Consider the following 15,058-nt stretch of genomic DNA (forward strand, 5'->3'; position numbering starts at 1 on the left):
TCCCATTGTGTTTATTACCAGCAGTTGTGCAAGTAATGCATCAGGGAAAGGCTGAAGCAGTCAAACATTTTCATTGAATATACAAAACCAAAAAAGCAGCTCATGAAATGAGCTCTTCTTGGCCTCGCACTGGCAACTGATGAGTCTTTAGATTAAAAGAAGAAAAACAAAAATCAAGAGGTTGATGTTCTTTATAAGGTTAACAAGCACCAGCTACGAAGCTGGTTCAGGTACCACCCTTCTTCTAGAAAGGTAACAGTCCCTACTAGCTCTAGCTATGTGGAAATTTGTGAGCCTCTTGTTTTCTCTCCTACAAGTCTTTATTGATATATTTTGTTTTATACCAGTTACATTTTCCATTTTATCCCCCCACCCCATCCCTTATAATAAAGAACTAAGGGAATGAAAAAGAAAAAAGTCTTCATATGCAGTATTCCATATCTTTAGCCCTTCACCTCTGCAAAGAAGCCATGGGTAGGTGAGGGGTAGGCATCTTCTCATATCTCCTCTTTGGTTGTTATAATTTTGCAGACCCCAGTTTTGATTATTTGGCTCAGCCATTCTGTCTGTTTACGTAGTTGTTGTCAAGAGATTTAAGACCTCCTGCTGTGATCAACGAAGGACTACAATATTTAAAAAAACTTGATGGCAGCAGGAGGTCTTAGGATCATAGAATCACAGACAGGGACCTTAGGCGATTACTTAGTCTAACCACTCATTTTATTTGAGCCGGACTGCAAAAGAGACAAAAGGGGTTAGTTAAGAGTTATCTGCTCCTCATTCATCATAACATCCCCAAACAGCTATACTGTCAGAGGCAGAGCAGGGCTTAGCAGGTCTAAGTCAAAAATCCATCCTTTATTAAACACCAGTAGAGAATTCTCTCTAGAAATAGGAATGCTTTGAAAGATAAGTTTTGTTTTTCTTGTTTTACTTTCCAACCAGCAGCATGGAATAACCAACCCCTAGGGCATCTGGCATTTTTGCTCAAGGGAAATGCAGCATTAATCAGTCAACAAACATTTATTTAACAGTGTGCAAAGACATCATTCCTGGTGCTGTGGAGGATTCAAAGAGGCTTAAGTTTTTGTGAAAGTGTTTTTATTAGAGCAGTGGTACCAAACTCAAATAGAAACTGAAAGCCACTAAACTGTACAAGGAGGGCAGCTAGGTGGCACAGTGCATAGAGCACCAGGCCTGGAGGAAGCCCTGGGACCATTCTTATATGATGCACTGTCCCATCATTCCTTCAAAAAACACCTTGGAAAAGGAGACAGATGTCAGAATATTACTGTGCTGCTCAGCTTAACCGATTGTTAGTTGATTTTCTCCATAGAAGTTATACTCATATGATTCATGGAGGTATGGTGGATGGTGAGCTTGGGTTCTTCTGGTGAACACAAGGATTGTAAAGCCAAGCACAAGCAGCTTTCCAGAGGACTGCTGCTGTGAACAGCTTTCAAGTTCTGATTATGTAGTATAGTGAACTCTCTATTAAATAACAAATCAGAGCAAAACATTCACAGAAAATCAAGATACAGCATTCACAATGTTACAACCTATCACAGAAAATCAAGATACAGCATTCACAACAGTTTATCACTAAAATGGCCACATAGTTTTCACCACAGTGGTCACAAAAGTTTTGAACAAAGAGCGATCATTTAGTAACTCAATCATTCAGTCATCTCAATCAGTCAGTCATCCTTAAGGAGGTTTGCCTCCTAAAGGGACACAAAGTACAATAGTCGAAGTTCTCCACCCATGGGACACATCAAGCTATAAATTAGTTGCAATTCAGTCATCATTCACTGTTCAATCATCAGAAAATACACAAGCCTTCCACCCCTAGATCACTAGTAACTTACAATTTCTCAGTCAGTACACATGATCTAAGTACAGTCTTCTTTCAGCTTGACTCGGGGTGGTCTCTCAGATGCCCTGGATCCCCTTCCATGGTCCCAGGTCCTACCGTGTTTCCCCGATAATAAGACCCATCCCGAAAATAAGCCCTCCCTTTACTGTGTAAGATTCCTCTAAAATAAGCCCTCCCCCGAAAATAAGCCCTATTGAGATTGCTGCTGTAGTGAAGGTGATCCCCTGCGCCACACACTACATTACGGTACTCTCTGTATGCACCGTCTCCCCCCTCCCCCCGTGAAACGCACGCTGCGCTCCGAGCTGTATCCAATCAGAGCTGCAGCAGTGAGCGCATCATCCTGTTCTTTATTGAATTCATTATTGAATAAAGGTACATTTTTTTGTTCACATTTACCTGTTTATTAAAATTGCTGTCAATGTTCATTAAAATAAGCCCTCTGGGGTTTTTCTGTCCAAAATAAATAATAAGACAGTGTCTTATTAGCGGGGAAACACGGTACCTGGATTCACCAAACTGTTACCTAGGTTCAAAGGAAGACAGCTCCCAGGTCCTCGACCAGCTCTCCCCGCACTTCTGAAGCTCACAGCGTCCAGTCCACCTTAAATCCTTCACAGTCTCCATTCCTGGGAAGTCAGGGTTTAACAAAGCCACAAACAGGTTCAAACAAAGTACCAGTATCACAGTCGTGCTTCCTCAGTCTTCGGCAGGTCTGGCTGGCCCTTGGACTCAGCAGCTCCTTAGCAGAAGCTCCAGCTGGTTCCCAGAATCAAAATCACTTCACCCAGGTTCCCAAAATAAAAATCATTCTCTCCAGCCTGGGGGGGGGGGGGGGGGGGAAAGGGGGCTTTCCTCTTCTGCCTCCATGGAGCTTGCTCCAAGAAGATCTTTCTGACCCAGCAGGGGCTTCTCCTTATATACACAGGCATTAGCTCCTTCCTGTTTCAGTCAGCCCCTTCCTGTTATGTTAAGGAACAGGGGTTCCTTAACAGAGGCTTGATTAATTACTAAGTGCTAAGTACCTGTTACCTTTGCCAATACAAAGGGATCTTCAAATTCAAATTACATTATCATTACAAGGACTGGAAAGTTTTCAGTTAGGCTTGGTGACAGCTTTCCTGGGTAAATACAAAGAAGTTGATCTCCTTAAGGATGGCCAAAATATGATAACTTGTGACAGTTCACAGAATTATTTACAAAGCTTTAAAGGGTTGCAGGCTGTGCAGGTGACCAGAAATCCCCACCCCTGGTTAAAGCACAGATCCTTGTAACAGTAGATGTTAAGATTCAAAATTCAAACCTGGATCTCATGGGTGTAGGTCCATTGTTTTCTCATTGCGTTATATTAGAATAAAAGCATATAATAAAAGATACTGTATTGAACAGAAGGGTTAGCCAGTAAAACAACATTTAAGTACTTGCTACGGTATATGCTAAGCATTATTCAAGGTACTCCAGCTTACTGTTGTCATTCACTTGTTTTCCCTTGTGTCCACCTCTTTGTGACCCTATTTGGAGTTCTCTTGGCAAGAGACACTGGAGTGGTTTGCCATTTCCTTCTCCATCTCATTTTACAGATAAGGGAACTGAGTCAAACAGGGTTAAGTGACTTGCCCAGGGTCACATAGCTAGTAAATGTCTGAGGCTAGATTTGTATTCATGAAAATGAGTCTTCCTGACTCCAGGCTCAGTACTCTATCCATTGTGCCACCTAGCTGCCCATGAGATTGATACCCAAAAGAATTACTGTAATAAATTATATCCTATAATTGTTATTCAGTAAATTTCAAATCCTTGGCAGCCAGATGTTTATTCTGTGAAAGAAGAGATTTATAGGAAACTTTAAGTGAAGTAAATGATTTGTTTGTTACTATTTATTTGTTACTCTGACTTTTAATAAAATGGAAGCTGGTTTGCAGGCCTGTGGAGTTGTTAACAGCTATGATTCCTGCACAAGACTATCATTAACAATGGTCAGAGTGGGCTGAAAACTACATGATTTGGTTGGATAGAAACTAGGCTATTGGGCTAAATAGTATCTGAAATTCTGCCCTATCAATCTTAGCATGTCTGCTATTAAAATGTGAAAAATAACCTCTAGTGATGAGATACTTCCTTAAACTTAGTTGTTAGTTGCATTTGGGAGGAAAATGATAGCTCTCTATTGCCCAGGGGAAAAAAAGACTAAAGATAGGCACCTGGGTGAAAGGTGAGGCAACCAGCCTGAGCAATGGGAGGACACCAAAGAAAATCGATGTGGAGCTGGACTAGAAGAAACACACGTATTAAAAATACGCTTTTTGTAAGCTCCTTTTCCAGGGCCTAGAAAACAATATATAAAAATTCTAAGTGTACCTCGACACAAATTTCAAATTTTTAGACACAAGAACACAGGATGTCAGCACTAAAAGGGTCTTAAGAGAACTCTCTTTTAAAAATAAACTTAGACTCAGAGAGGTTAAGTGACTTTCTCATCCAGGGTCAAACAGGTGGTATTTGAGCTAGGATGTGAACCCAGGTTTTGAGGCTTCTTACCTGGTATTTTCCCACTATCCAGGGTTGGGGAACCTGTGGCTTCAAGACCACATGTGATCCTCTAGGTCCTCAAGTGTGGCCCTTTGACTACATTCAAACTTCACAGTACAAATTTCCTTAATAAAAGGATTTGTTCTGTAAAACATGGAATCAGTCAAAAGGCTGCACCCAAGGGCCTGGAAGGCCATATGTGGCCTTGAGGACACAGGTTCCCCACCCCTGCATTATAACATGCTGTCCTCTCTTTATAAACTGGGTATCTTCAAAAAACCATGGATGAAGGAAATCCCGACAAAGGTCCTTTTCAAAAAAGAAAAAAAAAGCTTGACTATTAGACATTTAAAGACTTATTTGGAATGTATAACAAAACTTCATTAGAGAATTTCTTTCATTTGGTACCTTACCTTATCCTGTGAGTTAGAAGCAGTGATTTTAATTAGGACCAAATGATTATCAACAAGATTTCATTTTTTTTCCAATTTCCATTAGTCTTCCTGCCATATAATTTATTTAGCTTGAATGCCAAACTTTTTTTTTTCTTTTTCCTTGTACTGAACTTATCCAAAAGCAAAGTCTATAGTTCAGGGTGAAGCCAGTCTTCTTCCCCCAGGTCAAGTTTCTAACTGTTGTTTTTCCATCCATCTATCCATCCAATTATAGGCCACCAAGTCATTTAAAAACAGATTATTTCCCTTCCCTTAACTCTGGGACCCAAAACCAGATTATTTCCCTTTCCTTAACTCTGGGACCCAAATGGCCTATTGCAAAGACATGAGTCAGTTAAAAAAAAAAAAAAACTTGACCCCTCCCCCCCAAAAAAAACCCAAAAGAAAACAAAAACCATATACCAAACCCAACAACAAACAAGCATATAAGCCCCATAGTACCAGAAGCAACCACCCAGGGTGGGAAAATTTGCTTTGAGATAAAGTGTCGCCATATATTTTAGGGTAAGGAGGTGCACAGACTTTTGAGATTTTGTTGGTGTTTATTTATTACTCCTGGGGGAGGGAAGGGACACAGAAGGAAATCATTCTTGAATTCCATGGGCAGAGCACTGGAGTAGCAGATGCAAGATAGGTATAAAGAAACGATACCTATTTTCACAGATCAAAAGAATTGCAAATGTCTTTAGGCAAGTAAATGGATTAGAACATGGGTAGACAGATGCTTCTTCCCCTAAAATGTGGCCATTCCTCCCCTCTGCCCCCAAACCTGACTCTAGAGGTAGGGGGGATAAGGTGCCATTGTCAAACTGTTCACCCACCTTTATCCTACAAAATATGAAGTTAGCTTACCCAAAAGACTGGTGCATTTACTGGTTTATATTTCTGGATAATGAAAGCAGCTGCTGTTTGTGGTTGTGATTCTTAACCTCAGAGACTTTGTGTTACTTTTGCTGAAAATAAACCACATCTTGCTCGTTCTTTTTTGTTAACTTTGTTTATGAATTCTTTATTTCCCAAGAATTTCTGCTTCAGGGATTCTTCTGCTTACCTTAATGGCAGCTGATCTATTGCAATCGACATCATCCTGCAGCCACTTGCTATCTTACCCTGTTTGCCCCTTACGTCTCTGGGGGCTTTCAGTCTTGCACAGATAATACCTTGGTATTGTATGACTGGACAGATAGCCTGAGACTTTGGGCTGGTGATCCTCTCTTGAAAGTGAGAACTAGATACAGATTGAAAGTAATCTTGATGCAGACTTTTTTAAAAGGATACATTTAAAGGAAACCCAGATACTATAATCTGGATTAAATAATACCTTACTCTGCAAGATTCCTCTACACCCATGGCTCCTTCCTTTGATCGATCAGATCAGAACCTCTGTTTTTAGGATGAATACAGACCAGCCATGTTGACCCCTTAATTACCCTTCTTGTTTTCCTCCAGACTCTCTGGACTTCTTTCTCTACCATTGCATAATGCAGGCACCTCTCCTCTCCCTCCTTTTTCCTATAGTTTATATATTATCTTCTCTCATATCTCTCATTTTGACTGTAACCTTTTTTTTTTTTTAAAGGAGAGTATTTTCAAAAAGAATTAATACTAGAATCAGACAATAGGGAGTCATAATAAATCAAAAATGTCTCATTTTTATGGTCAGGGTTATTTGTACAGGAAGAATAGAAAGTACGTTCATGAATTCTCAGTTCATATTTCTTTTCATAAAACTTACTCATGTGTGTGTGTGCCTGTGTGTCTTAAGGAGAGGCCTGAGAATGCTGAAAGATCTGCATAATTTCTTATGTAGCCCTCCTTCCCTGGAGTTACTCTCCTCCCTCTAATACATAGTAATAGTGTCAATGATGGTTAGACCTTACAAACTCCATTCAACTTATTTGATAAATGAAGAAAACTGAGATCCAGAAAGGGAAATGACTCTGTTCAGAGCTGTAGTCAGTAGTAATAGCTAGCATTTAAATAGCACTTTAAGATGTGTAAACTCTGTTACAAATATCCTGTTTGATCCTCATAACAATCCCCTGAGGATTGGGGGATGTTATCATTTTGCAGAAGAAGAAATGGAGGCAGAAAGAGGACAAGTGACCTCCCCACAGTTATATAACTAACAAGTGTCTGAGACAGTATTCAGCCACAGTGACAAATGCCTTAGTACAGGGGATCTTTTTCCAGTTATGGTTATGTCAACAATTACAAAGCTGTTTGAGTGAATATCAAATGTCTTCCCTTTTATGCCACCAGCAAACACTGATTAAGGACTTAGATGACAGAGAAGCACAGAAGTAAATGCATTTTCTAATTAATCTTTCCAGTTCACTGTTTCTTAACCACATTTTGTCTACTTTGAAAACTTGTGTGTATTAAGTCATTTTCAGTCATGTCTGACTCTCTGTGACCACATTTGGGGTTTTCTAGGCACAGATAGTGGAATTGATTTGTCATTTCCTTCCTCAGCTCATTTTACAGATAGGGAAACTGAGGCAAATAGGATTAAGTGACTTGCCTACTGTCATCTAGCTAGTGAGTGTCTGAGGCTGGATTTGCATTCATGAAGATGAGTCTTCCTGACTCAAGGCCCAGTACTCCATGTATTCTGCCACCCCACTACCCCCGCTTTGAAATAAGCACTCAGAATATTTTGATGTCTTCTATATGCTGTCCCTATACCGAAGTCCTTCTGGTGCCTCATTGTGGAAACAATCCTGAGTTGTATCTAGGAGTCTGTACTCCTGAAATTATAAGTTTTGTCAGGTACTAGGAAGTTAGAAAGAAAGTTTCCAGGACAAGCCCAGTAACTACTGTGCCAGGCATCTTAGGATCAGCCTAGCAAAATTCAGAGATGGTCATGACTAGAAATGAGTCATTGAATTTTTGTGATCAGACTTACGTGTAAAGATTGTATGACTGGGTTATCTCTCTGCCTTTGGGGCCAGGATCTTCTTTGGTGAAATCACAGATCCTTAATTGCTATCAGTATCTCCTTTTGCTGTATCAGCTTTCCTGGGGTGTATCAGACTGACAGACAGTAGCTGCATCATGAGGAGAAGTTGTGGAAGTGTATGCAGGGAAGCGAGAAAAGATGTGAGAATACTGCAAGTTCAGTTCAAGTGATCCAGGATCTATGTGGAATGTAGTACAATTGTGGAAGCAGCGGCATGGGCCAAAATTGCTTTGGTACAAAGCATCCAAAATGGGGTAGTCCGTATGTCCTAGAAGCAGAAGTGCAAAGGCACTACAGCTACAAACCATAATATAAGCTTAATAATAATAATGATCGCAAGCATTTATATGGTGCTTTAAGGCTCACCAAGTGCTTTATATATGTTAGCTCATTTGATTCATGCAACAACCTTGTGGGGATAAGTATTATTACCACATTTTACAGATGAGGAGACTGACTGAAAGAGGTTAAATGACTTGTCCAGGGTCACACAGCTTGTACATATCTGAGAAAGGATTTGAACTTAGGTCTTTCTCAGTCCAACACTTGACTGTCTCCTGTGGTAAGAAAAACGAGCAGGAATTGGTTGCCTAAGTAGATATGATGGGGACCTTGGTTGGAAGTGTGGTGGAGGAAAGCAAAGCCAAGCATGGTCTGACGTCATCTTAAATTTTGGGAGGGCAGATTTCAAGGAGTTTAGAAAAAGATTAAGTAGAATCCCATCTCCTAGAATGTTTAGAAAAAAATTTTTGGCATAGTTTTTTGTTTTTAACGTCATCATCATTTACTGATATCCTTCTTATTTCATTTTAAAAGCTTTTTATCGATATTTTCGGCTTCCCTACTTTGCAGTAGTTCTCTTACTTATGTATCTCTCCTTGCCCTTCCCTAGAACTATCCTTGAAATCCTTCTTTCCTTATTCTCCCCACCCCTCACCTCTTAGATCTTTGAAGAAGAATTAACAAAAGTTTTGCCTGGTACTGCATCTGGCATCCTTGCCCCACTTAGTACCCCAACTCCCTTTCAAGAGAAATAAGATCATTGATGTGTGAAGAGCGTGAGAAGACCTTTCCTTTTCCTGATGAGTCCTAAGTCTCAGGAAGCTTTAGCCGTCTGCCCCAAGGCCACGAATGGTCAATATTAGAGGTGAGCTAGATCCTCTTATTCTAGGACCAATGTGCTTTTTCATTGTTTCTGTGGCAGACTAGGGAAGTGTGTTTGACTAAAGTTCAGTCACTTTTCAGTGGCATTTTTGTTGATATTCAGACAGTGCATATAGTGCTCTCCTTGTAATATTTTCTTTTCTCGGGTCTCTTTTCATGTCTTCCCATGTTTCTTTGAATCCCTTCATTGATATTTTCTTGCATTGTAGCAATGTTCTTTTACATGTACCTTCTGCCATTTGTTCAGTCATTGTCCATGGTACATTCACTTTATTAACAGTTTCTTGCTACTACAGAAAATACTGTTGCAATTGTTATTATAGTACATATGAGATCTTTCTCTTCTGGCTTTTGACCTTGGATATATGATTAATAGTCTCACTGGGCAAAAGTGTTTGCACAGCTTTGTGACTATTCTTTTCTAATTCCAAGGTATTTTCCAGAATAACAAGACAAATCTATAGCTCTACCAGTAGTTTGTTGTTGTTAAGTCATGTTTCATTCTGTGACCCCATTTGAGATTTTCTTGGCAAAGATATTGGACTGCGTTGCCATTTCCTTCTCCTGCTCATTTTGCAGATGAAGGAACTGAGGCAGACAGGGCAGGGTTAAGTGACTTGTCCAAGATCACACAGCTGGAAGTGTCTGAGGTCGGATTTGAACTGTGTTCTTCCTGTGTGCCACCTAACTGCTTGCACCTCTTTTCCTACAGCCTTATGACGTTAAAGAACTGACGTTCTTAAGAAAGTCCTTAAGAAAGTTAATCAGAAATTCAAAATTGGTATTTTCATGATGATGCCACATTGTAGAGGCAAGAAGAAAGAATAGACACAAATATTCCTGTCTCCAAATGCTGCATAATTAGTAATTTCCCAGATAGTCCTTTAGAAAATCAATCTTGAGGTGTCTGGGAAGATTTTACACCTAGGAAAACGACCAAATTACCCAACAGTGTTTTCTTGGGGAGGGTAGGCTGGTGACAAGGAAGAGGTGATTCAGGAACACAGACTGTGAATAATTTAATCAAAAAATGATCATTTGGCTGAGAAAAGAATGAACATCAAGCTGCTGTTTGAAATGATGTGGAAATGGGAAGAGATTTGTGGGGGCTAAATTGTAAAGGTCTTTTCCAGCTCTAATGATTGTATCTGACTTTCATATCATGCTTTAAGATTTACATAACTCTTTAGATATATTATCTTACTTGGTTCTCACAACAGTCCAATCAAACAGATAGCTTTAAGTCATTGTTACCCCTTTTGCGAATAAGGAAACACAAGTGACTTTCCAGTAATTCCATTCCTACTTCTTGCAATTCTTTGATCCTCTGATAATTTCTAATGAAAACAATGTATGTTTAATTTTTAAAGCCTTGTTCGGAAATAGACTTTCTATCTGTCTTCCTCAGTTTCCTATTCCTTTTCCTCCTTGCACACTTCTTTTGTCTTTTACTTCCTAACGTTGTAAGTAGTAATGTTCATATTTCTCCCAGAGGATGAACATACAAGCATAGTTTTAGAGCTGAAAAGGGACCTAGAGGTCATTCGGTCCAACCCCCTCATTTTACAGTTGAAGAAACTGAGAATTAAACAACTGGGAATCAATTAGAGTTGGGAATCAAACACAGACCTCCTAATTCCAAATCCCAGCTGTCTTTCTACCATATTATGCTGCTCCAGAATCTTACATCATCCTGTAAAACCATCTATCTGTAGATGTGTAAAAGTGTACTGTGCTTTGAACCGGTAGTGTTGTGAAAGATGTTGCTGCTGGCCAACTTGATACACAAGTGGGTCTGTATGAACTCGCCTTTAAAAGTTCATGTAACTTACATCTACCACTTAAATACATTTTTTTTTTTCTTTCTTGGAAGAGGAGGGGAAAAAAGGTTTGAGGAAGGGATATATTTTTTAGAAAATATTCTGGGCAAGTTTATTCCCTGTATGCCTATAACCTGAACAGAATGTAGCACAAAACTCCATTTAATATACATGCCTTTAAAAAATTAACATATTCATGGTAACACACTCAGTATTTAGAGTGATGTTAACTGAATAATAGAAATAGTTTACCTTTCTCTGGTGTTTCAGAAGCGTTGTATTGTAGTAGAAAGAGAATTGGGCTTGGAATCAGGAGAGACATGGGTTTGAATACTGGCACCAGTACCATGTGACCATGTTACCACTGCTTTCTCTGAACTTCAGTTTCCCAATCTGTTAAATAGGGGCTAATAAGGTTTATACTAACTTCCTCAGAAGGGGGGTAGAGGGAAAATATTTTATAAATCTAAAACCAATACATAAATGTGAGTTGATAGTATTTAATATTTGCAAAGTGCTGTAGAAACATTTTCATTTGGTAAAGGAAGGGCTGTAGTGATGCCATGTTTAGGGTCAATATATCCCCAACAACTTTATTTCATATTCTCTTGTTGAAAACTAGAACCTTATTTTTGTTGTTGTTTTAATTTATATTTGTTTATTTATTTGGTCATTTCTTTTACTCTTTGGGATGTCTATACAAAAGAAAAAAAGCTGTTTGAGCAGGGATCTATCTTTAATCTAAATGGTTTAGGATTTGATGGATGGATGATTAAGAGAATAGAGCTAGGGAATTGATGCTTAAGCAGAACATGTCAGTACAACTAATTGTCTTGTTGATTAAGGTAATTTATCTTAAATAACATTTTATTGGTATTACAAACTATATTATCTTTGTGGGAGAGTCATTCTATTTCATCATATGTTTTTGTTAATGTGAAGAAAATCCTAGAGGAGGTAATTATACTGGAAACTTATTATCTACTCTGTTTCTCATTAATAATGGTATGGAAGATACATTGATTCTAATTGTTCTTTCTTTTCTTTAATTCTTTAGGGCCGACATGTCAAGACCGGTCAGCTGGCAGCTATCAAAGTCATGGATGTTACTGAAGTAAGTAAAGGTGGGGGAAAGAACTCTGTAGTTAAGAATGTAAATAACTAGATTGAAGGAAAGAAGCAGAAGAGAGAGAGAGAGTGTGTGTGTGTGTGTGTGTGTGTGTGTGTGTGTGTGTGTGTGTGTGTGTGTGAGAGAGAGAGAGAGAGAGAGAGGTTTGCATAAAGAAGAAAAAATATTTAAATCTACTTTAACATAAAAGAAATCACTTTCTCAGATTGCCCTCATGTGACATTACGTCTGTAGGAAGTTTTAGGGGCCAGTTTTCTTAAATTTTTGCAGATGGCTTCCAAAGAACTGAGCATCAGTAGCATCTTAATAACTAAATAAACCAAATGTTGATGTCATCTCTTTGGCAGCATAATTGTGTGTTTTTTTTTTAATGGAAGAATAAAAAGATTTCTATAAGGGAAGATTAAAGTCATATGAATAGGGAATTATGGGGATGAGGAAGGTGTTCCCCAGTGTACTGTGCCATTTCTTTTATTTTTAACATGAGGGAATGGGTTCCGTAAGGCTCCCCATGGCTTGAAAGCAGAAACATCTGCTAGAATGAGGAGCAGATTGTTGGCAAAATTTAGCAATGTAAAGTAGTAGTTGAAATGGTCTCAGGGGAGAGTTAACTGCAGAGTTTTAGATGAGAAAAGGGGAAAATTAACCTGACCTAAACTAAGACATATGTAATATGTGTGTGTCTTTATTTAAACCTACTTATTTTAAAAATAACTTAAATTTACTGTGTTCCAAAAATAGCCTATTTAAATTTTATTAGGATATTTATAACATTTTGGAGTATGTCCATATTATTACATTTAATCTTCCATAATTATGGCCATAATTCAAGAGAGTTGTTAACAGATTGACTGTTTGGGTCCCTTTTGTTCTTGCTAGTCAATCCATTTGAAGACATAACCAAATTCAACCTGGGAGTTACTCATTCTTAATTTCCTATCTTTCCTCAAGGTCCTGCATTATTATTATTATAAGACTGATTATTCTGGTGTTGTCTGTGCTACAGCGAAGCAAGTGCTCCTGTCCAATTTATTATAATCCTCATGCTTTTTCACATATTATGTCACCTCTTTGTGTGTGCATTTTTTGTGATAGTAATTATATCCTTCGGTATTAAAGAGGAGAGGATATAGTTTCTAAGTATAGGTGAACTTGTAGGACTCACATATTTTGGGGTATTTCTTTTAGCCATACAGTGGGAGAGCTATCATTTCTAAAAGGAGAAAAACATTCTCTATATACTAACATGATTTTTGTTTTTAAATTCACCAGAGTGGGTTGATCTCAATGGCATATATTACTTTAAAATTTAATTTATAAATTTTAACAATTAATACAAATCTCTTTTCTTTCCTTACCACCACGGGGATGAGGGAGAGAATGTTCCCAGCCCTTTTATCAGATAGGCGATACAAGTTCCTGCATTAGTTGGACCAAAATCTATGATATCTTAAGTCTGTAGTGTCTCTATCAGGAGATGGGTAGCATATTTCATCATGGTTCCTTTGGAATTATGATTGGTCATTGTGTTGATCATAGTTCTTGGTCCTTTCAAAGCTATTTGTCTTTACAGTGTTATTGTTATTGTATATATTTTTGTCCTGGTTCTGTTAACTTTATTCTGTATCTGTTCATACAAGTCCTCCCAGATTTTTCTGGGAAAAAAAAAATGCCCTCATCATTTCTTAAAGCACAATGATAATTTGTTCAGCCAATCCCTAATTGATGAAACCCCTCTTAGTTTCCATTTCTCAGCTGCCACAAAAAAGAGCTAATGTAAATATTTTTGTATACAGGGGTCCTTTTCTTCTTTCTTTGATATCTTTGGGGTATAAATCTAGTAGTGGCCAAAAGATATGCATAGCTTACTAACTTTTGGGCCATAGTTCCAATTTGCTTTCCAGAACGGCAGGAACAATTCACAGCTCCCTAGCAGTGTATAGAGGGGCTCTTTCCCCACAGTTGTCATTTTCCCTTCATTTATTTATTTATTTATTTATTTTCTGTTTTGCCTGATGGTACCTCAGGGTCATTATTTGATAGAATTATTTTGGGAGTAGTATTTTCCGGTAGAGCTCATGATGTGCTTTGTTGCTGAATATAACTTTATAGTTTTTCTCGAAGTATTTCATACCTTAATCTCATAATAAGCAACTCGTTGTTTGAGGTGAAGATTTCTCATAAATAATACATATTTTTAATAAATAATATATCTTAAGATTTTTTTTTTTACAAAAGGATGATTTGAAAGCATGGTAAACAGTGACAAGTTAATTTAATTTCAGTAGAGAAGAAAAACAAAATTGAGTTGAATGAACAATGAGTTGTGTAGTGGTTGGTTGGCAGGAATAACACAACTAAATTGTCCAGGTTAGCAAATATTGTCTTATAGGTGGAAAAATAGAAAATAAAGATATTACGGTCGGTTCTTTAATCTTATGGTCAAAAGTGGAAGATATCATTGTGGAATAGATAAAAGCTGCAGAGTTTTCAACTTTCCCTCTGGTGTCCACTAACCTATATGATTATGGGCAAGTCATGTAACTTCTAATATTATGCTGCAGAAATCTGCTGACCTTCTACTCTTGAAAATGCTTAGCACTTCAGGAGTTAACCAATGAATTCAGGTCTTTCTTATATACTCTTATATATATATATATGTTTATATATGTGTGTATGTATTTTATATATATATTTATATATATACATATGCACTCCATTAAGATGCTGCTGAAAGTATAAACTTTCTTATATATTCTTTTCCCCTCCTCTTCCTGAAAAAGATTAAGAATATACTTGCATTAAAATATAATCCACACATAATAATTTTTATAAAGTATTTTGACATTCTCCCAGTTTATATTTTTCCCTCTCCATGATTCTGTGATAGATAGGTTATTGTAGACTAGAAAAATAATTAGTTTAGACCTATCTATATCTGTTTATCAAGTACTCCTTGAAAGGAATACTGATAAATTAGCCATGTATAATCAGCTATAGCATTTCTCCTATTATAACTTAACACCTTTTTCAGTGGAGGACTTAGTATTCTGAAAGGATGTACTTGAAATAGAGGGTGTGTGTGTGTGTGTGTGTGTGTGTGTGTGTGTGTGTGTGTGTGTG

The 15,058-nt window shown here is 37.9% G+C and overlaps 1 protein-coding gene across 37 annotated transcripts in view; it reads left to right on the plus strand.

Annotated features, from left to right (window-relative positions):
- The window catches only part of MAP4K4 (mitogen-activated protein kinase kinase kinase kinase 4), a 273,822-nt gene that overhangs the window by 121,039 nt on the left and 137,725 nt on the right, over positions 1-15,058 (plus strand). For all 37 annotated transcript variants that reach the window (XM_069100536.1, XM_069100527.1, XM_069100530.1 and 34 more), the window contains exon 3: positions 11,864-11,920. In XM_069100536.1, coding sequence (XP_068956637.1) covers positions 11,864-11,920 — 57 coding nt within the window. The remainder of the gene's footprint in view (positions 1-11,863; positions 11,921-15,058) is intronic.

Source organism: Petaurus breviceps, unplaced genomic scaffold, assembly GCF_028583685.1.
Source record: "Petaurus breviceps papuanus isolate PSGF00001 unplaced genomic scaffold, PetGlider_PUasm1.0 419, whole genome shotgun sequence".
Taxonomy (NCBI): domain Eukaryota; kingdom Metazoa; phylum Chordata; class Mammalia; order Diprotodontia; family Petauridae; genus Petaurus; species Petaurus breviceps.